General features: G+C 37.9%; 1 protein-coding gene across 1 annotated transcript; it reads left to right on the top strand.

Annotated features, from left to right (window-relative positions):
- Window positions 1-265: 265 nt before the first annotated feature.
- On the top strand, window positions 266-24,551 carry LOC132553958 (uncharacterized). The gene is made up of 5 exons (XM_060218253.1): window positions 266-444; window positions 4,185-4,245; window positions 20,227-21,483; window positions 22,466-22,705; window positions 23,544-24,551. Exons 1-5 carry the CDS (start codon window positions 266-268, stop codon window positions 24,549-24,551), a joined length of 2,745 nt encoding a protein of 914 aa, XP_060074236.1.
- Window positions 24,552-24,587: the final 36 nt, after the last annotated feature.

Genomic DNA, 24,587 nt, shown 5'->3' with positions numbered 1-24,587 from the left:
AACGAATACTTTGTTATCTTAGAGGTACATACTTCATTACAATACAAAGTTGACGTTTTTATTTTAATGTTAAAACTTTTTTGATAACTTACCGGAAACATTATTCCAGATTCTACGTCATTAAACTATTTTGGATTCTCGGTCAATTATATTGGCTATGACACCTATTGACTGTTGGACGTCGGTAAACATACAGTATATATTAACATAATGGTGACACTTTGTTATCTTTTTAACAAACGTCTCGTACATGCACGTGCTTAGCATGGATTTCCACACATGCACGTGCGATCTAACAGCAGTAATTGCTGGTATGTTCCAACCCCACAAGGTCAAACACTTTATCTTCAGGAGTGACAGTGATGGCGGGGGTGGGGTGGTGTTTGAGTTATCCAGACAACTATTAGCCAATACCACCAATAAATCTCAGACATTTTCTATATGGTACGTGTACAGTTTTATTGTATAATGTAGACATTCGCACCTATCTTAAATACCTGAATAAAGATTTTGGGGTTTATTGGTCCTTTTAGACTTTCTGCTACAGAGTTCATCCCATGTCAATGATTACTTCAAGTTCTTCCGCTTATTCTGAAGATGTTATCATCGGACCGCAAGAAAAACAAACACTTGTAAAAAGATAAAAATGTACAAGCTTTTGAGGAACAAAGAGTAAGCTTATATCAATAGCTTGGTTTGACCGACAATCAGAGCAAATTAGGGACTAACAGGGAAACCATGATCTGTTATAAATATTCAAACAATACGATATAAAATTTACTGACACTGAGTCAGAGGCACGTACGAACGTTTCAACAAATCGTTTGGCGAAGCATGTCAATCTATCTGTGTAGAATCTGCGTACCATATATCATTACCACTATATCAGAATGTTTTCATTTTTCACTTTCACATTCCGGCTAGAAATGTAACAAAAATAATATAGTCGAGAAATCAGCAGCTGTTAAAACAAATATTTCGTTTGTAACTGACAGCCTCCATTTTTGTTTTCTTATAAATCAAAGAGATTAGAACAGGGAGGTTTGTAACAGCCGGAGCGGTCAGGTGCCAAAATTCCGTCAAATCTAACTAGATGTGCGAAATATTTCTATGTAATTTGTGGTAATTCTGACGCTGTGCTTGTCAACAATTTTCATTATAGATGACATATCTCTATTTTGAGCTGATAATCACATATTTCCCGATTCTGAGCTTTGATTAACTAGCTGATAAAATAAGCACTGCATTTCCTCCCCCGAATTTTCGGTATGATATCTGTAAACGCCAACACGGATAATCCGACCCGGCCTCCCCGGAGGAGATGTAAGGGACATTTATGATTTGGATATGAACTATATTCAGTTGTGCTGACGGAAGTTATTCTATAGTAAATATACAGCTATGTCTGTTCTTACAGTACCGTATAGATTAAAGATTATTTATTTGAGTGACTGCCAAATTTACATAAATGTGAAATGCCGCCAGAAGAGTTCCACAGCACGTGCAGATGTATATATGTACATAAATACGGACTACATAGCTCACAACTGCTCTGTGTGTAGACTTTTTATCGTTAGTGATGTGGGATAAACCTTTGTAAAAATCACGTGTTCCGATGGTCCTTGTCTGCTGTTCGGACTACCTCGTACATATCTGCCTATATAATTATACGGTTTAGTGATTGGTTATAAATTTCAATGAAACTTTTCGGTCCCATCAGTTATTTGTGGTCAGTACGATCGCTATACTAAGTTGATATTTAATGATCCCTGTGGCCTTACTGTACCACAATCAATACTGTGTATAAGATCATGGGAGGGGGTGAAGGAAGACTGATTTGTGACCCTCTCCTCCACATAACTAGTCTGCTGTAGCTAAGCATACTTGTCGACACGTCCCATCCAAACATATATCTAATTGCTATCCCTGATCTATCCCAGTTCTCGAACAATAAAATATGGAAATGAAGCAGGTTGGCATTGTCGGCTAACACTCGTCAATATGGCCGCTAACTTAATACGCCTAGTAGTCTTAGTCAGGCAATTATGTGTAAGAAATGTTAAATTGTACAAACCCGTTTTACTGTGATTATTTCACGGTTAGGAACGTCGGTCTAGCATTGTGTTGTTGTTTTGTTGAGTCAGTGTAAGTGATGATGATGGAAAAAGCAAATCTTACGTTTGAATGTTTGAAATACTTCCAAATTGGGATCTCTAGTTAATTAATAAACGCTAAGCCATATTTCACATCCAAACACAGCTCTAAAAAAAATTCGGATTACTTTCGTCTGGAACATACAATGATGGGAAATCGCCATCCCGGAAATGGTATCATAGTCACGTACAATTAGACATACGAGTTTTTTTCGGCGGAGTTTAACGTCCTCCCAACAGCCACGGTCATATGGGGTCAGGTGTAGAAAATAAATAACAAAAAGAAAGAAAAGAAAAGTAAGTATCAAGTGTTGCAATATGGGACAGCAGTCTATTTTGGTCTTTTCAGTGTCCATTTAGTATAGGACACGGACGAACAAAACGATGCTATAGGGGGTCACTTTAAAGTGCCTCTTGGCATACAATATCCCTGGACTCTCCGATGTTAACTGGCCAGAAAACATCGGGGAAACCTCATGTCCCTTAAGTAGAATATATGGGTGAAACTCACAACTTTTACTTTACGGAAGTACAATGGAATACAGAATACACCTGACACGACTTTACAGCGCATTTCCCATATTTCCTTAACAGAGAAACCGAATTCGATCTGTAGAGGGCGCCCCACAGTTAGTCGCCTCCGAATGACATGCAATGAGATACGTCACATGCATTATTTAACCGTCTCCTAAAAGATTCAAACCAGTCTTCACGGACAACAACGATGTTAAAGCTTACTATTCATAAAACATGCCTTTCTGGAAAAGGTATTACAAAGACAATTGGTAAAGTAAAGCCAAAGAATGGCTAAAAATCCAGTTTCCAAAATTATTAACAAATTTACAAAACAATTTTGGACTGGTTTTTTCATCGTTGTTACAATTTTCTTTTTACACGCCTTTTGTTGTATCACCATCTGTCAGTATTGTGATATTTTGTTTGCTTGCCTACACTCCAGTAAAACTGAAATGAAGGGCTATTGACATCGCCATTACAGCGTCATCAGTCCGAAATATCATAACGTGAAGCATAAGACCGTAACCGGTCACACCAAGTGCGGTTAGCGCCAGTTTTACAGAAACGCGCACTGACATCATCTTTCAATGCAAATCTCAATGCATCACGATGCCATCTCGCCGTAAAAACTGATTTAGAAACGGTTTACCTCCGAGCGTATGTGCATCATTATCCGACCTCACATACCATGTAAAATATACCTGGATCAATACTTTATACAGTAAAGGAGCTTTAAGATATTTCAATAAAGTTTTAAAGGTCAGCTGGTGTGAACTTGTTAGGCTCACACCGTTAACTCTCAATGTGTGGTACATTCGACTAAATTATTCAGGTCACATCACGCCGTCTGAAGTTGCACATCTCATATGTAATGATAACATAATAGTCTTGAAAACCAATTTTGCCAAAAACAAAATGGCGTTTCTCCTTTCACCTTAGAGATCAAAGAGCCTCTATACCAGTCTTCTGAAGCTTGCTTTAATCACAAAATAATCATTAAATGTAAACAAACCCAAGGAATGCTAGTTTTCATGACAACCAAGAAATTTATTACGGTTTGTTGTTTTTCTGCAACCGTCCATGTTGCCACCTGCCTTCATTCGTATTTATAGCCAATGTTAAAACAAATCTTTGCTCTGAGGGGGAGCTGTAGAATAGAGATGAGGTGCTTGTAAGGCAGGATGCTATTGGTGGGGACATGTGTAGTCATAAGGAGAATGGGGTAGGGGTTTCTTGTTTTCACCTGTATAAGTCATCACCGGGTCACTGACGTAGAGGATTTAATTGAAATTTACATCAACTATGTTAAAGTTTACGACATTCTTACATAAATATTGCAACATAAACTGTACAATATCTCGGCTCGCTATTACATATACACGGTCCGGGAAACAAGTCAGATACTGGTAAATTACAAAATACCGTCTCCTCGTCGACTCTAAGATGAAATAATGGACAAGTTACATGTATAAAGTTATCCAGGACTGATATTAAATCCATGGATATATTTTACAGGTATTATAAAGCTGAGCTTGTCTTCGCCGTGTGGGATCTGTTAGGGAGGCATGAGGATAGGGTCAGAATGACAGATTACGTTAGAACGATTGCATTGGCTCTATACAATGGTACTGCATAGTCAAGAAGATAATTTCGACTATTTAACATTGACACTATCTAAAAGGTCACCGGTGATATATAGATGGCTTTGAAAGTCGATACCCGTCCTGAGAAATAAGCTTTACACAAACTACAAATACCCGTCTAATTCTCCCTGCCTTCGTCGTGGGCTATCCACCTATCTATTACACGGATTTACACACAATATAATTATTACACTTGATCCTGACCAACTTCTCAATCCTTTTTGTAATGGACAGAAGTATTTATAATTTGATATGAACGATTATAATGTTTTGTACCCATTAATTAGGTATAAGTGCCGGAGCCCCGTGACATTCTATCCTTCGTCTGTCTAGAATTCGCCTCTAACAAACTAGTTATGGATAAATTACACAAAACTATCTCAGGGGGTCATCTGTTATTAAACAAGCACGGTGAGAACCAAGTCGTGCTCATATTTAATGTAAAAAAAAACCTATTTCATCAGAGGTGTTGGTTTTGTTGTGTTGTTTATAAGACAATAATATCCCTATACTGTAATGTGTCTGGATCTTTTTACGAATATCGTGTTTTAGGAGAACAGTTGGTTGTTATGAAGATGTAGCGACATTGTCTTCGCACCCTGTAGTTTCATTAACTGTGAAGTAGTTAAACATGTATAATTAAGGTAAATAAATCCCGTGTCTGATCGTTCTTGTCAAATTCTTGCTGAAGAATTACTCGGCCATTACTTTAAGGGTCAAATCATAGTGTTTGATCATGGTAAATGTATTTTTCAATTCCAGGACCTAATGTTCAATAAGTTACTAAAATATTGCTAAGCAGCTCTTTATCAGCAAGTATTAACATTGCTTAGGGTTTCATATTATGACTAAAATTTGGCGTCGACAAATATAGCATATGTGATGTTCAAATCTTATACTTGTACGACGGTAAAAGTCTGTGACGTCATAGCTCAGGACAAGTTTGTACAGAGAAAGAATTTAAAACAGTCTGCTGTTTATTTTGTGACCTTTTCTCAATACTTGTGATCTTAAAATCTTGCTGAACCAACGACATTGTTGTAACGTGTACTGGATATCTATAAGAATGCATGCGCGTCGCACGTTCTTTTCCACACTATGATCGTTTGTTTAATTTATCTCTGAGTTGCTGATAGATGGTGTGTCGCCATTTTACTGACGCTGAACGCCAATTAACTCCACTAATAATGAATGAATGTAATGTTTCATTGAAGCTACTCACACTTCATTCGTTTCATATGCTAAATTAGACAAAAGTTCGATAATTTGCAAAAGAAAATAGTACAATACATCCACCACGAGGCTTGCAGAGCCTGGAATTAGCTATTCAATAATGTATCTTAATTAACGTTGACAACGAGCAAGAATCACCGACATCTTTAACATCACATTTTGGTTTGTTAAATTGAAATTTTAGAAGAAATAACAAATTCTACTAAACTTGGAAATCAGCCGCTTTTGCATTTAACAATAACTCATAGTGTTTTAGATAACCCCTTTTTTAAATCTCCAACCCTTAACTATATATGTTACGCTAACTATTAGTCTGAAACAATGAAGAAAAGGAAATTAGTTACTAATCAACTAGGATTCAATAATTTTGAAATAAAGGAGGCACGTGCACTCGGAGATATAGAGTGTAAACTTCTGATTAGTACATGTAGATATGTTTTATATTCCCTGTATCGACCGTCATTTAATCTCACCGCCACCTTACGTCATTCTTAATGATACAGACAAGTTGTGCATGTAAGCATTCTGGACTATCACATTCGACACATTTATCGAACTTTTCATACCAGTATGTGTACATATAAATCGATTTAGAAATTAATCCAGAACGACTCCTTAAGGAATAGCAGAAAATAAATAGTCAAAGAATACAAAGTGTGAGACTTATAAAAAACAGACTTAATATTTCAGCTCGAGTTAACTGAACTTGTGCCGCTGTTTGAATTATGTTCATTTATTTCAACATGTCTCAGGTTTATGAAACCTGCTTCACCATTGATTCTTACTAATCTACCGCGTACTTGTTTTCTAATGATGATATTGTGTATGTGAATTCACGTCTCTCACATTTGTGCCAGATTTATAGAAAATGTTTTTTGGAATGTAGATTTGTATAAATAATCAATCTGTTTATAGCATAGTCTTCTAAGTAAGTAAAAAAAGCTTGTATTTCTTCCATTCGAGTACTCTTCTTCCAAAAGCCACATAAACACGAGCTTCAGCAACTGGTTTAGTAATTTCTGGAAAATAATAACATATATAATAACCAAGCGTTTTTGTGACGTGTTATTTCGAAGTTGAACTGACCTGTTCTGCATCTACGTGTATTGACCAGTTATTTCGAAGTTGAACTGACCTGCTCTGTATCCACGTGTATTGACCAGTTATTTCGAAGTTGAACTGACCTATTCTGTATCCACGTGTATTGACCAGTTATTTCGAAGTTGAACCGACCTGTTCTGTGTCCACGTGTATTGACTCGTTATTTCGAAGTTGAACCGACCTGTTCTGTGTCCACGTGTATTGACGTGTTATTTCGAAGTTGTACTGACCTGTTCTGTATCCACGTGTATTAAGCCGTTATTTCGAAGTTAAACTGACCTGTTCTGGATCCACGTATATTAATCTTTTATTTCGAAGCTGAACTGATCTGTTCTGTTTCCACGTGTATTGATGTGTTATTTCGAAGATTAACTGACCCGATCTGTATCCACATGTATTGACCCGTTATTTCGAAGTTGAACTGACTCGTTCTTTATCCACTTGTATTGATGAGTTATTACGAAGTTGAACTGACCTGATTTGTATCCACATGTATTGACCCGTTATTACGAAGTTGAACTGACCTGTTCTGTATCCACGTGTATTGACCCGTTATTTCGAAGTTGAACTGACCTGTTCTGTATCCACGTGTATTGACCTATTATTTCGAAGTTGAACTGACCTGTTCTGTATCCACGTGTATTGACCTATTTTTTCGAAGTTGAACTGACCTATTCTGTATCCACATGTATTGACCCGTTATTTCGAAGTTGAACTGACCCGTTCTTTATCCACTTGTATTGATGAGTTATTACGAAGTTGAACTGACCTGATTTGTATCCACATGTATTGACCCGTTATTACGAAGTTGAACTGACCTGTTCTGTATCCACGTGTATTGACCCGTTATTTCGAAGTTGAACTGACCCGTTCTTTATCCACTTGTATTGATGAGCTATTTCGAAGTTGAACTGACCTGATCTGTTTCCACGTGTATTGACCTATTATTTCGAAGTTGAACTGACCCGTTCTGTATCCACGTGTATTGACCTATTTTTTCGAAGTTGAACTGACCTGTTCTGTATCCACGTGTATTGACCTATTATTTCGAAGTTGAACTGACCTGATCTGTTTCCACGTGTATTGACCCGTTATTTCGAAGTTGAACTGACCTGTTCTGTATCCACGTGTATTGACCTATTATTTCGAAGTTGAACTGACCTGTTCTGTATCCACGTGTATTGACCCGTTATTTCGAAGTTGAACTGACCCGTTCTTTATCCACTTGTATTGATGAGTTATCACGAAGTTGAACTGACCTGATCTGTATCCACGTGTATTTACCCGTTATTTCGAAGTTGAACTGACCTGATCTGTTTCCACGTGTATTGACCCGTTATTTCGAAGTTGAACTGACTCGTTCTTTATCCACTTGTATTGATGAGTTATTACGAAGTTGAACTGACCTGATTTGTATCCACATGTATTGACCCGTTATTACGAAGTTGAACTGACCTGTTCTGTATCCACGTGTATTGACCCGTTATTTCGAAGTTGAACTGACCTGTTCTGTATCCACGTGTATTGACCTATTATTTCGAAGTTGAACTGACCCGTTCTGTATCCACGTGTATTGACCTATTATTTCGAAGTTGAACTGACCTGTTCTGTATCCACGTGTATTGACCTATTATTTCGAAGTTGAACTGACCTGTTCTGTATCCTATTATTTCGAAGTTGAACTCCACCACGTGTATTGACCCGTTATTTCGAAGTTGAACTGACCTGTTCTGTATCCACGTGTATTGACCTATTATTTCGAAGTTGAACTGACCTGTTCTGTATCCACGTGTATTGACCCGTTATTTCGAAGTTGAACTGACCCGTTCTTTATCCACTTGTATTGATGAGCTATTTCGGAGTTGAACTGACCTGATCTGTTTTCACGTGTATTGACCCGTTATTTCGAAGCTGAACTGACCCGTTCTGTATCCACGTGTATTGACCTATTATTTCGAAGTTGAACTGACCTGTTCTGTATCCACGTGTATTGACTTATTATTTCGAAGTTGAACTGACCTGATTTGTTTCCACGTGTATTGACCCGTTATTTCGAAGTTGAACTGACCCGTTCTGTATCCACGTGTATTGACCTATTTTTTCGAAGTTGAACTGACCTGTTCTGTATCCACGTGTATTGACCTATTATTTCGAAGTTGAACTGACCTGATCTGTTTCCACGTGTATTGACCCGTTATTTCGAAGTTGAACTGACCTGTTCTGTATCCACGTGTATTGACCTATTATTTCGAAGTTGAACTGACCTGTTCTGTATCCACGTGTATTGACCCGTTATTTCGAAGTTGAACTGACCCGTTCTTTATCCACTTGTATTGATGAGTTATTACGAAGTTGAACTGACCTGATCTGTATCCACGTGTATTGACCTATTATTTCGAAGTTGAACCGACCTGTTCTGTATCCACGTGTATTGACCTATTATTTCGAAGTTGAACCGACCTGTTCTGTATCCACGTGTATTGACCTATTATTTCGAAGTTGAACTGACCTGCTCTGTATCCACGTGTATTGACCTATTATTTCGAAGTTGAACCGACCTGTTCTGTGTCCACGTGTATTGACTCGTTATTTCGAAGTTGAACCGACCTGTTCTGTGTCCACGTGTATTGACGTGTTATTTCGAAGTTGTACTGACCTGTTCTGTATCCACGTGTATTAAGCCGTTATTTCGAAGTTAAACTGACCTGTTCTGGATCCACGTGTATTGACCTATTATTTCGAAGTTGAACTGACCTGTTCTGTATCCACGTGTATTGACCCGTTATTGCGAAGTTGAACTGACCTGATCTGTATCCACATGTATCGACCCGTTATTGCGAAGTTGAACTGACCTGTTCTGTATCCACGTGTATTGACCTATTATTTCGAAGTTGTACTGACCTGTTCTGTATCCACGTGTATTGACCTATTATTTCGAAGTTGTACTGACCTGTTCTGTATCCACGTGTATTGACCCGTTATTTCGAAGTTGAACTGACCTGTTCTGTATCCACGTGTATTGACCTATTATTTCGAAGTTTAACTGAACTGTTCTGTATCCAGTTATATATTGTTTACGTTATTAGTTTTTAGGCGTAATCATACAAAATGTGTGATGTTTAATGGATTCTACTAATTGATAAGGAAAGTTGATGATATTAGAAATTAATGAAAATACAGTTACAATTTATAATTAACTATAAAGAAATTAGGTTGTTATCTTCAAAGAAAAAGGGTAAATATCTAAATAAAGCTCAAATTATTATAAAAACAATATTAAGTTTTTAAAAAAAATTTGTGAGTGAGTGAAAGTCAAATTTAATCCTATCAGCCAATCAAAAGCTGTCAATGTGTTACGCCACATATTTTATAGGATGTATGTTTATACCTTGGGAGTTGAATAGCACGAACTTATTGTTACAGCTCTGAGTGACGTTGTAGTGCTCAGCGTTCCGCTCATACAACATTTGAAAGTAACTTCCCTACAGAGCTACATAAAGTTTTACACTGTGTTCCTGACCTATACAAAGTTGTGCTATATCTTACTGACCTAGAGAGACTGACCTATATACAGTTGTATAATGACCTACAGAGATACGTACAGTAAAACACTGTCCTCATGACCTACACCAACTGTACACTGTCCTACAGAGCTACATAAAGTTGTACACTGTCCTACAGAACTACGTCAGTTGTACACTGTCCTACAGTGCTACAAAAAGTTATTCAATGTCCTACAGAGCTACATAAAGTTGTACACTTTCCTAAAGAACTACATTAAGTTGTACACTGTCCTACAGAGCTACATAAAGTTGTACACTGTCCTACAGAGCTACATAAAGTTGTACAATGACCTACAGAGCTATGTACAGTTGTACACTGTCCTACAGAGCTACATACATTTGTACACTGTCCTACAGAGTTACATAAAGTGGTACACTGACCTACAGAGCTACATAAAGTTGTAGACTGTCCTACACAGTTACATAAATTCGTACACTGTCCTACAGAGCTATGTACAGATATGCACTGTCCTACATAGTTACATGAAGTGGTACACTGTCCTACAGTGCTACAAAAAGTGGTACACTGTATTACAGAACTACGTTAACTGTACACTGTCCTACAGAGCTACATAAATTTGAACACTGTCCTTCAGTGCTACATAAAGTTGTGTGCACAGCCCCACAGTGCTACATAAAGTTGTACACTGTCCTACACAGCTACATACAGTTGTACACTGTCCTACAAAGATACATAAAGTTGTACACTGTCCTACACAGCTACATAGAGTTGTACACTGTCCTACAAAGATACATAAAGTTGTACACTGTCCTACACAGCTACATAGAGTTGTACACTGTCCTACAAAGATACATAAAGTTGAACACTGTCCAACAGAACTACATCAAGTTGTACAAAGTCCTACAGAACTACGTAAGTTGTACACTGTCCTACAGAGCTACATAACGTTGTACACTGTCCTACAGAGCTACATAAAGTTGTACACTGTCATACAGAGCTATATAAAGTTGTACACTGTCCTGCAAATCTTTGTACAGTTGTACACTGTCTTACAGTGGTACGTAAAGGTGAACACTGTCCTACAGAGCTACATAACGTTGTACACTATCCTACAGAGCTACTATCCTACAGAGCTACATAAAGTTGTACACTGTCCTGCAAATCTTTGTACAGTTGTACACTGTCTTACAGTGGTACGTAAAGGTGAACACTGTCCTACAGAACTATATACAGTTGTACACTGTCCTACAGAGTTATGTACAGTTGTACACTGTCCTAGAGAGTTACATAGAGTTCTACACTGTCCTACAGAGCTACATCAAGTTGTATACTGTCCTACCCAGATACATAAAGTTGTACAATGTCCTACAGAGATAAATAAAGTTGTACACTGTAATATGATCTACAGAGAGGTCTACACTGTAATAGTGATCTACAGAGAGCTCTACTCTGTAATACTGATCTACAGAGACTGTACACTTTAATACTGATCTCCAGAGAACTGTACACTGTAATACTGATATACAGAGAGCTGTACACTATAATACTGATCTACAGAAAATGTATACTGTAATACTGATCTACAGAGACTGTACACTGTAATACTGATCTACAGAGAGCTGTACACTATAATAGTGATCTACAGAGACCTGTACACTGTAATACTGATCTACAGAGACTGTACACTGTAATACTGATCTACAGAGAACTGTACACTGTAATACTGATCTACAGAGACTGTACACTGTAATACTGATCTACAGAGAACTGTACACTGTAATACTTATCTATAGAGACTGTACACTGTAATACTGATCTACAGAGACTGTACACTGTAATAGTAATCTACAGAGAACTGTACACAGTAACACTGATCTACAAAGAACTGTACACTGTAATACTGATCTGCAGAGACTACACTGTAATACTGATCTGCAGAGACTGTACACTGTAATACTGACCTACAGAGACTGTACACTGTTATACTGATCTACAGATAGCTGTACACTGTAATAGTGATCTACAGAGAACTGTACACTGTAATACTGATCTACAGAGACTGTACACTGTAATACTGATCTACAGAGACTGTACACTGTAATACTGATCTACAGAGAACTGTACACTGTAATACTGATCTACAGAGAACTGTACACTGTAATACTGATCTACAGAGAGTAATAGTTATCTGTACACTGTAATACTGATCTACAGAGAACTGTACACTGTAATACTGATCTACAGAGAACTGTACACTGTAATACTGATCTACAGAGAACACTGTAATACTACAGAGAGCTGTATCTGATCTACAGAGAACTGTACACTGTAATACTGATCTACAGAGACTGTACACTGTAATACTGATCTACAGAGAGCTGTACACTGTAATACTGACTACAGAGACTGTACATAATACTTATCTACAGAGAGATGTACACTGTTATACTGATCTACAGAGAGCTGTACACTGTAATACTGATCTACAGAGACTGTACACTGTAATACTGATCTACAGAGACTGTACACTGTAATACTGATCTACAGAGAACTGTACACTGTAATACTGATCTACAGAGACTGTACACTGTAATACTGATCTACAGAGAACTGTACACTGTAATACTGATCTACAGAGAGCTGTAATACTGATCTACAGAGAACTGTACACTGTAATACTGATCTACAGAGAGCTGTACACTACTGATCTACAGAGACTGTACACTGTAATACTGATCTACAGAGACTGTACACTGTAATACTGATCTACAGAGAACTGTACACTGTAATACTGATCTACAGAGAACTGTACACTTTAATACTGATCTACAGAGAGCTGTACACTGTAATACTGATCTACAGAGAACTGTACACTGTAATACTGATCTACAGAGAACTGTACACTGTAATACTGATCTACAGAGAGCTGTACACTGTAATACTGATCTACAGAGAACTGTACACTGTTATACTGATCTACAGAGAGCTGTAATACTGATCTATAGAGAACTGTACACTGTAATACTGATCTACAGAGAACTGTACACTTTAATACTGATCTACAGAGAAATGTACACTGTAATACTGATCTATAGAGAACTGTACACAGTAATACTGATCTACAGAGAACTGTACACAGTAATACTGATCTACAGAGAAATGTACACTGTAATACTGATCTCCAGAGAACTGAGAAATACTGTATACTGTAATACTGATCAACAGAGACTGTACACTGTAATACTGATCTACAGAGAACTGTACACTGTAATACTGATATACAGAGAGCTGTAATACTGATCTACAGAGAACTGTACACTGTAATACTGATCTACAGAGACTGTACACTGTAATACTGATCTACAGAGAACTGTACACTGTAATACTGATCTACAGAGAACTGTACACTGTAATACTGATCTACAGAGAACTGTACACTGTTATACTGATCTACAGAGACTGTACACTGTAATACTGATCTACAGAGACTGTACACTGTAATACTGATCTACAGAGAGCTGTACACTGTAATACTGATCTACAGAGAACTGTACACTGTAATACTGATCTACAGAGAACTGTACACTGTAATACTGATCTACAGAGAACTGTACACTGTAATACTGATCTACAGAGAGATGTACACTGTAATACAGATCTACAGAGACTGTACACTGTAATACTGATCTACAGAGAACTGTACACTGTAATACTGATCTACAGAGAACTGTACACTGTAATACAGATCTACAGAGAACTGTACACTGTAATACTGATCTACAGAGAGCTGTAATACTGATCTACAGAGAACTGTACACTGTAATACTGATCTACAGAGACTGTACACTGTAATACTGATCTACAGAGAACTGTACACTGTAATACTGATCTACAGAGAACTGTACACTGTAATACTGATCTACAGAGAGCTGTACACTGTAATACTGATCTACAGAGAACTGTACACTGTAATACTGATCTACAGAGACCTGTACACTGTAATACTGATCTACAGAAAGCTGTACACTGTAATACTGATCTACAGAGAGCTGTACACTGTAATACTGATCTACAGAGAGCTGTACACTGTAATACTGATCTACAGAGAACTGTACACTGTAATACTGATCTACAGAGAACTGTACACTGTAATACTGATCTACAGAGAACTGTACACTGTAATACTGATCTACAGAGACTGTACACTGTAATACTGATCTACAGAGAACTGTACACTGTAATACTGATCTACAGAGAGCTGTACACTGTAATACTGATCTACAGAGAACTGTACACTGTAATACTGATCTACAGAGAACTGTAGACTGTAAGAACTGTACTAATACTGATCTACAGTACACTGAATACTCTACAGAGAGCTGTAATACTGATCTACAGCGAGATGTACACTGTAATACTGATCTACAGAGAACTGTACACTGTAATACTGATCTGCAGAGAACTGTACACTGTAATACTGATCTACAGAGAGCTGTACACTGTAATACTGACCTACAGAGACTGTACATTGTAATACTGATCTACAGAGACCTGTACACTGTAATACTGATCTACAGAGAGATGTACACTGTTATACTGATCTACAGAGACTGTACACTGTAATACTGATCTACAGAGACTGTACACTGTAATACTGATCTACAGAGAACTGTACACTGTAATACTGATCTCCAGAGAAATGTACACAGTAATACTGATCTACAGAGAACTGTACACTGTAATACTGATATACAGAGAAATGTACACTGTAATACTGATCTACAGAGAACTGTACACAGTAATACTGATCTACAGAGAAATGTACACTGTAATACTGATCTACAGAGAACTGTACACTGTAATACTGATCTATAGAGACTGTACACTGTAATACTGATCTACAGAGAACTGTACACTGTAATACTGATCTACAGAGACTGTACACTGTAATACTGATCTACAGAGAACTGATCTGTACATAATACTGATCTACAGAGAACTGTACACTGTAATACTGATACTACAGACATAATACTGATCTACAGAGAAATGTACACTGTAATACTGATCTACAGAGAAATGTACACTGTAATACACTACAGAGAATGTACTGATCTACAGAGAACTGTACACTGTAATACTGATATGCAGAGACTGTACACTGTAATACTGATCTACAGAGACTGTACATTGTAATACTGATCTACAGAGACTGTACACTGTAATACTGATCTACAGAGACTGTACACTGTAATACTGATCTACAGAGAACTGTACACTGTTATACTGATCTACAGAGAACTGTACACTGTAATACTGATCTACAGAGAAATGTACACAGTAATACTGATCTTCAGAGATTGTACACTGTAATACTGATCTCCAGAGAAATGTACACTGTAATACTGATCTACAGAGAACTACTGACCTACAGAGAGCTGTGCACAGTATTACTGATCTACAGAGAATGTACACTGTAGTACTGATCTACAGAGAACTGTACACTTTAATACTGATCTACAGAGAGCTGTACACTGTAATACTGATCTACAGAGACTGTACACTGTAATACTGATCTACAGAGAACTGTACACTGTAATACTGATCTACAGAGACCTGTACACTGTAATACTGATCTACAGAGAACTGTACACTGTAATACTGATCTATAGAGACTGTACACTGTAATAGTGATCTACAGAGAACTGTACACTGTAATACTGGTTTTGATACTATAAAGTGTTGAACACTGTCCTATTTACGAACATAGATTTGTACACTGCCATACTGAAATACAGTGTTGTTCATTGCCGTACTTCCCAAGGGAGAACTGCATGGTATCCTGCGGACCTACTTGACGTTATTCACTGTCCTACCGTCCTACAGATCTGTACTGTGTCCTACTGATCGACAGAGATTTGTAAACGATCCTATCGACCCGTAGTTTGTTTTTCAATCTCATTTACCAATATAATTACATTATGTCCTTCTGACTCTCAGAACATTGCATTGCTGTCCTTTAGACCATGATAAGACTAGTCAACTTCTATAAAGTGTAAGGACAGGAATGTGCATTTAACCGATATATTGACATAACGATGAATCATACCGGATATGCATTAGTACAGACCGGAAGTTGGGCATAATCGATTTGCACACGACAGGTCAAGGTTTTTAATTCTAAAACCGGAAGATAAGAATCATATCTAGGTGAATATGAAGTGAAATTGTTTTTATCGCACCATCTCCTACTGGTGTATTTGATAGCGACCTGTTGTCACGCTCTCATATACGTGTAGAGTAATGGTGATTTAGAGAGTAATGTAGTATTACGTGCACGAGGCTCGCTCTGATTAATATCTTCAGCTGATTGGACATAACACTTCATTGACTCACAATTTATCATTATTATCAATACATTAACACTCTCATAGAAATGCTAATTAGGCCTACGGCCAACATTTCTTGTAATTTGTTCAAATTGACAGGCTTTTGATATAATCTGATATATTATAACCGCGTCAACAGAGAGTATTGGTATAGCGTCCCATGTGATTGATGGCGATGTCCACAGAGCCAGTCTTCGGGGAAATCAGGGCCATCTATGTACTCATCACGTGGTTTACATACCTACCGGTCCGTTCGTCCGCGACACGCCCTGGAATAACTCAGTATAAGGGGGTTAATTGAAACAAATAGGTGGTACTAAAATATGTTCAAAACATCACATGTGCACGTGAGTTTGTCGACTCGTGATCCAACGTTGATATGATCCGTAGAGTACATGATATATTACACGGCATGTCTTACATGGAAATCTTAGATCTGCCGAGAACCAGACAAACCAAATTAATGCCACTTTTATTTTCGGATAAATAATCGCTAGCCGGTGGTGGTAGGTGAAAATAGATAGGATGCGTGCGGAGTTTGTTGTATGCCATTTTCCTCGTTTATGTAATTAATGTTTTCTGTCAAAACAAATCAGCGGAGAAATCAGTTCCATAGCATTTCTGAGCGGTCACATATTTCAAAATCATACTTTCGTAGAGAGACAGGTCAAAAATCTGTATCTTTTCAATTGATCCTCGTTTATCCGAAATTTCGCACAGTATACAAAACATTTAATCCTAATCGTAACCTCGTCACAGAAAGGTGATTTACTAGTTCGGATTCTCAACTTAAATTAAACCGAAACTTTCGGATTATCGAGACACCAGCATTCTTCTAAAATACATTATTGGGTCCTAGGTCACGAACAGGTTAACATCTGAAGATCTATATTTTTCACGCCGATGAGAGATCCTAAATGGGTACAAGATGGTTAACCAAATGAAATTTTAAAAAGTGTATCATACGGGAAGTGACCAACCTCTCTACAACTGCCTGCACGTACGTATCTCTAGTAAAACAATGACGTTGACAAATTCTAGGCAATATCGGTTCTCTCCTTGGAAAAAGTAAAACTGAAAGAAATAAGTGTACAGCGGAATGAAGCGTAATCTTTTGATGTGTTGACATCCGGTAAGTAAATATTGTGATACATATTTTACCACATGTCTGAATCCGGATTAATGAAATCCCACTGTATTCAAGTGTACTATTGGTATTCAGTTCTCGACAACTGTGTACTGAACAAAGCTCCTAAATAACAGGCTTTGATTAGACTTTTGGGAAACACAAGTTGTAAGTATCTCAAATTTTGAAATAATTCTATCACTAATGAATTAAGTATTTCCCACTCTTCTACTTCATCCTCTTCATGACCACAAACTTCACGTGTAGCCTGTCATGGTTGTTTTTTATGTCAAGTTCGGTGTAAGATTTAAAAGACAACATTTTCGATAAAAGGCACCAAAGGGACAGAAAAAAGTCGTGTTTGGTTGTTGATAGAAGTATTTCTATTTTTTATTGATTTTTCTGAGACATATTTACTATACGACGCTCTGTGGAGGGGTAGCGCTTTTCAATACAGCATTCTCCTTTCATTTACAAGATGAGAGCTGAAAAAAACGCCATTGTAAATATATGACGATCGTATATGGGGCTAGGAACAGATATCGTAAACAAAACAAAAGTACACAAAGGCCTTTTTACTCTGTGATGTGAAAATCGCTCATAACACCTGCGTTCTGATGAAGGATGGGTGCACTTTTATGACCAGTGGGAGTGAGTGATGGTGAGGGGGAGGAGGAGTTGGGAGGGACCATTGGTCATATCATAAATACCATCCTATATGACACAGAAACAGAATTAAGACAAATTGTGTAAGTTGAGGTCGACACCTCGTTTTAATAAGAAGGCTTACAGCAAATTTATGTCTAACAACCATTTTTTTATACAAATTCATTTAGTAAATGTATCCGATACATAGAGAAAACGAGAAAATTTATTGCATCAGGCATTTTGTTTCTAACTTGAAAGGAAGTAATAAATTACATTAAAATTTCACATGGTCTGTGATATGATACAAGTGTTGGTGAGGGGAGGTTTTATGCACTCCCGGTTAGTGTTTCACACAACCTGCGGCTCAAATTGACGGCTGTTACACTCGCCTCTTATATAAGCTCCTGTTTCCCATGTGTTTTACTGTCATGTCATATCAACATTAATATTTCCAAAATAGCGAAGTAGATGGCGCTATTTTTTTATTTCCGTTTCCTGTGTAAATTGGTAAAATAGATGTACGTGTACTAAACTCTTCCGTTTATGGTTGACCTAATACCAAGGGGAACGTACCACCTGGTATTAAAAAAGCGCTTTTTGACACGCATCAGTCCTAATGGAAAGTTAGTGCTGAAAATTAATCTTATTTTTCAGATATTTCAAATACGAAAGGGGCGTCTTTTCATAAAATCATTTTCAGAGAGAAAGTGTTTCAGCATGTAACGCTTTTCGGAATGTACTAATTCAATTACGAGCCGGAAAAGACGAAGAGTATTATGTTTTCAGAAGTTTACAAAACTATTGTTAGTGTGTACATGACTTACAGCATAAACATTTACATCCTCGGGAAGTCGTTATGTTCTTTAAAATTGCATCTCAATTTTGTTCTTATTGAACCTCCGGTGATGAAATAACTTTCAACTGTTCTGCATGAAAAACTGACGAAATATGAACATTTTGAAACTACATATTGACTAGAATCATCCAATTAGCTCGACGCATAATTCTGCTTTTCTATGTACAAATTCTATCTATAATCACGTGCGTTATTATTCTCGTTATTCCTTGTTCATTTAATTCTGTTTATAACGGAGGGGGGATGTTATTGATCAAAAGCGAAATTTCCATGAAAAAAAACACCTTCAGAAATATGAAATAAAGTATCATAGACGAATTCACCCAACAAACAAACGTGTCTTCACATGCTTGTGTTTAATGCCAATTTTTTTTATCAAGAATTGCCTCCATGAACTATATATACAATATATTGTGTTTAGTCTCCACTTTCTTAATTTAACATATACCAGATGTTACCAGACTACAAAACTCGCCCCAGGCTTGCAGTTCAACAGAAAGAAAATATAAATGCGATTAAAAATTGACATTTCCTGTAACTGTCTCCAATATAAGGATGGTGAGAAACTGTGATTAATGAAAATTTAATACAATCAATGAGATATTCCGTAGCATGCACCGTACCCAGTCAATTAATGTATACACTTACTGGATATGATTGTCATCACGTTTACATTGTTTTATTACAAGTGTTATGCTGGTATCAGTCATGGCATTTATCATCGATGTTAATGACAGCTATGTAGCCAAATATGGAGGAAAGACGTGAACCTGCCTAAAATCCAATGACATTCATTACCTTTATAAATGCCATACAATTATTATTCGATGACAACACGTGTGGTAGTACTACAAAATATTGAGCGTTTGACTTAAATTAGGTTTTGATTTAATCAATTCTTTGCTTTCAACATTATGATCAAATTGATATCCTTATTTCAGGTGAACAATAACGGGTTTGTGTATTCATATTGATAAACCGCGAAATTTCATTTGTAAATGAACAACATCAAAAATGCCATTTCAAAACGACTCAGACGGTAACCAACACAACGATCATAGAATCACGGACAGTCACCAACACAGAGATCATAGAAACATGGACAGTCACCAACACAGAGATCATAGAATCACGGAAAGTCACCAACACAGAGATCATAGAATCACGGACAGTCACCAACACACAGATCATAGAATCACGGACAGTCACCAACAAACAGATCATAAAATCACGGACAGTCACCAACAAACAGATCATAGAATCACGGACAGTCACCAACAAACAGATCATAGAATCACGGACAGTCACCAACAAACAGATCATAAAATCGCGGACAGTCACCAACAAACAGATCATAGAATCACGGACAGTCACCAACAAACAGATCATAAAATCGCGGACAGTCACCAACAAACAGATCATAGAATCATGGACAGTCACCAACACAGAGATCATAGAATCACGGACAGTCACCAACAAACAGATCATAAAATCACGGACAGTTACCAACAAACAGATCATAGAATCACGGACAGTCACCAACACAGAGATCATAGAATCACGGACGGTCACCAACACAGAGATCATAGAATCACGGACAGTCACCAACAAACAGATCATAGCATCACGGACAGTCACCAACACACAGATCATAGAATCACGGACAGTCATCAACACAGAGATCATAGAATCACGGACAGTCACCAACAGAGATATCATAGAATCACGGACAGTCACCAACAGAGATATCATAGAATCACGGACAGTCACCAACACAGAGATCATAGAATCACGGACAGTCACCAACACACAGATCATAGAATCACGGACAGTCACCAACAAACAGATCATAAAATCACGGACAGTTACCAACAAACAGATCATAGAATCACGGACAGTCACCAACACAGAGATCATAGAATCACGGACAGTCACCAACAAACAGATCATAGAATCACGGACAGTCACCAACACACAGATCATAGAATCACGGACAGTCACCAACACAGAGATCATAGAATCACGGACAGTCACCAACAGAGATATCATAGAATCACGGACAGTCACCAACAGAGATATCATAGAATCACGGACAGTCACCAACACAGAGATCATAGAATCACGGACAGTCACCAACACACAGATCATAGAATCACGGACAGTCACCAACACAGAGATCATAGAATCACGGACAGTCACCAACATAGAGATCATAGAATCACGGACGGTCACCAACACACAGATCATAGAATCACGGACAGTCACCAACACACAGATCATAGAATCACGGACAGTCACAACACAGAGATCATAGAATCACGGACAGTCACCAACATAGAGATCATAGAATCACGGACGGTCACCAACACAGAGATCATAGAATCACGGACAGTCATCAACAAACAGATCATAGAATCACGGACAGTCACCAACACAGAGATAATAGAATATATCCCAACTCAGTCAATATTTACAACTTTTGCTGCTCTAATAAAGTGGAAAATTAGAACAAGTGTTTTTTAATTATATTATCATATCTGACACGTGTGTTTAAAAACGATGTCATCACCTTCATCAATATATTCAGAATCTTATATGTCAAAGTTGATAGTCCAATAAAAATAGTGTGTACGGTGAGCTAACAAAATAGATCTGATGATGTACAAATTAAGTCACCAATCTGATGTCTTATTTTCCTGAACAATAACATGTTTGAAACGAAGATAAAGCCAGTTCTATATGCAGATTTCCCGACATTTTCATATATACATAGGTCGTCATATATAGGTCATGTGATACCCTACCCTGTAGTCTAGATATCTCTATATATTTCGTGGTGTTGTTAATTCATCTTGTTCTCAATATATTACCAGCACGTGTTTTACATATATAGTCGTCTAGTTATACATCATCTCTCACCATAGGTGATCTTAACAGCCAATCAAAACGTGTTGTAGCTATATCACATGATGGAAATATCTCGCATCAAATGTTCCCATCAAAAAGTGTTTTAGCTATTCCATCAAAATGTATTCTAACTATCCCACCAAAACGTGTTCTAGCTATCCCACCAAAACGTATTCTAGCTATCCCATCAAAACGTATCTGATTATCCCACCAAAACGTATCTGATTATCCCACCAAAACGTATCTGATTATCCCACCAAAACGTATTCTAGCTATCCCATCAAAACGTATTCTGGCTATCCCACCAAAACGTGTTCTGATTATCTCACCAAAACGTATTCTGATTATCCCACCAAAATGTATTCTAGCTATCCCACCAAAACGCTATCCCACCAAAACGTATTCTAGCTATCCCACCAAAACGTATTCTGGCTATCCCACCAAAACGTGATCTAGCTATCCCACCAAAACGTATTCTGGCTATCCCACCAAAACGTGATCTAGCTATCCCACCAAAACGTATTCTAGCTATCCCACCAAAACGTATTCTAGCTATCCCACCAAAACGTGTTCTAGCTATCCCACCAAAACGCTATTCCAAGAAAAACGTATTCTAGCTATTCCACAAAAACGTGTTCTAGCTATCCCACCAAAACGCTATCCCACCTAAACGTGTTCTAGCTATCCCACCGATTTCCCCCAAAACGTGTTTTAGCTATCCCACCAAATTCCCCTAAAACGTGTTCTAGCTATCCCACCAAATTCCCCCAAAACGTGTTCTAGCTATCCCACCAAAACGTGTTCTAGCCATCCCACGAAGACTTATTCTATCTATCCCACAAAGACGTGTTCTAGCTGTCCCACAAAGACGTATTTTAGCTATCTCACCAAAACGTGTTCTAACCATCCCACAAAGATGTCTTTTAGCTTTATCACCAGAACAAACATTAAATTCTGCATTTAGATATGTTTAAGCCCACCGAAACGTTTTTCTGCTGTCACCAAAACCCGTCAGCTTTTCCTTAAAGACGTCTTTTAGCCATTCCACCAAAACGAATATCAACTATCGGATCATCACATGCTGTAGATATACCAACTTTTCGTGAACTAAGTATTTGACAAGTCCATGATGTTGAGACATCACCATCGTCACCATCGTCGTCATTATCATCATCATCTAATGAAATGTATCTCATCATGTATATAAATATCCCATTATCACGTGTTACGTATGTCCCACTGATTTTGTCATCACGTGGAATCCTACCACCGGGTAACACCTATCGCTCATTATCATATGATTAATAGAATCTTTCTCCCCTTTGGGGTGAGACAGGGGATCCCCCTGTCTCATCCCAAAGGGGGTGAATGATTATTTTTCTCATAGCCTGTTCCCCCGCTGATTGTAAAATACGAAATAGAATGTTTGTAAACAAAAACTCGTAGACAGCGTATCATAAAATCACGGACAGTTACCAACAAACAGATCATAGAATCACGATCATAGAATCACGGACAGTCACCAAAACAGAGATCATAGAATCGCGGACAGTCACCAACAAACAGATCATAGAATCGCGGACAGTCACCAACAAACAGATCATAGAATCGCGGACAGTCACCAACAAACAGATCATAAAATCACGGACAGTTACCAACAAACAGATCATAGAATCACGGACAGTCACCAACACAGAGATCATAGAATCACGGACAGTCACCAACAAACAGATCATAGAATCACGGACAGTCACCAACACAGAGATCATAGAATCACGGACAGTCACCAACACAGAGATCATAGAATCACGGACAGTCACCAACAGAGATATCATAGAATCACGGACAGTCACCAACAGAGATATCATAGAATCACGGACAGTCACCAACACAGAGATCATAGAATCACGGACAGTCACCAACACACAGATCATAGAATCACGGACAGTCACCAACAAACAGATCATAGAATCACGGACAGTCACCAACAAACAGATCATAGAATCACGGACAGTCACCAACAAACAGATCATAGAATCACGGACAGTCACCAACAAACAGATCATAGAATCACGGACAGTCACCAACACACAGATCATAGAATCACGGACAGTCACCAACACAGAGATCATAGAATCACGGACAGTCACCAACAGAGATATCATAGAATCACGGACAGTCACCAACAGAGATATCATAGAATCACGGACAGTCACCAACACAGAGATCATAGAATCACGGACAGTCACCAACACACAGATCATAGAATCACGGACAGTCACCAACACGTGTTCTAGCCATCCCACGAAGACTAATTCTATCTATCCCACAAAGACGTGTTCTAGCTGTCCCACAAAGACGTATTTTAGCTATCTCACCAAAACGTGTTCTAACCATCCCACAAAGATGTCTTTTAGCTTTATCACCAGAACAAACATTAAATTCTGCATTTAGATATGTTTAAGCCCACCGAAACGTTTTTCTGCTGTC

Source organism: Ylistrum balloti, unplaced genomic scaffold (assembly GCF_031769215.1).
Source record: "Ylistrum balloti isolate Yb309-2 unplaced genomic scaffold, AGI_CSIRO_Ybal_v1 Utg370368, whole genome shotgun sequence".
NCBI classification, from domain to species: domain Eukaryota; kingdom Metazoa; phylum Mollusca; class Bivalvia; order Pectinida; family Pectinidae; genus Ylistrum; species Ylistrum balloti.
This window is presented reverse-complemented; position numbering and strand designations above follow the sequence as displayed.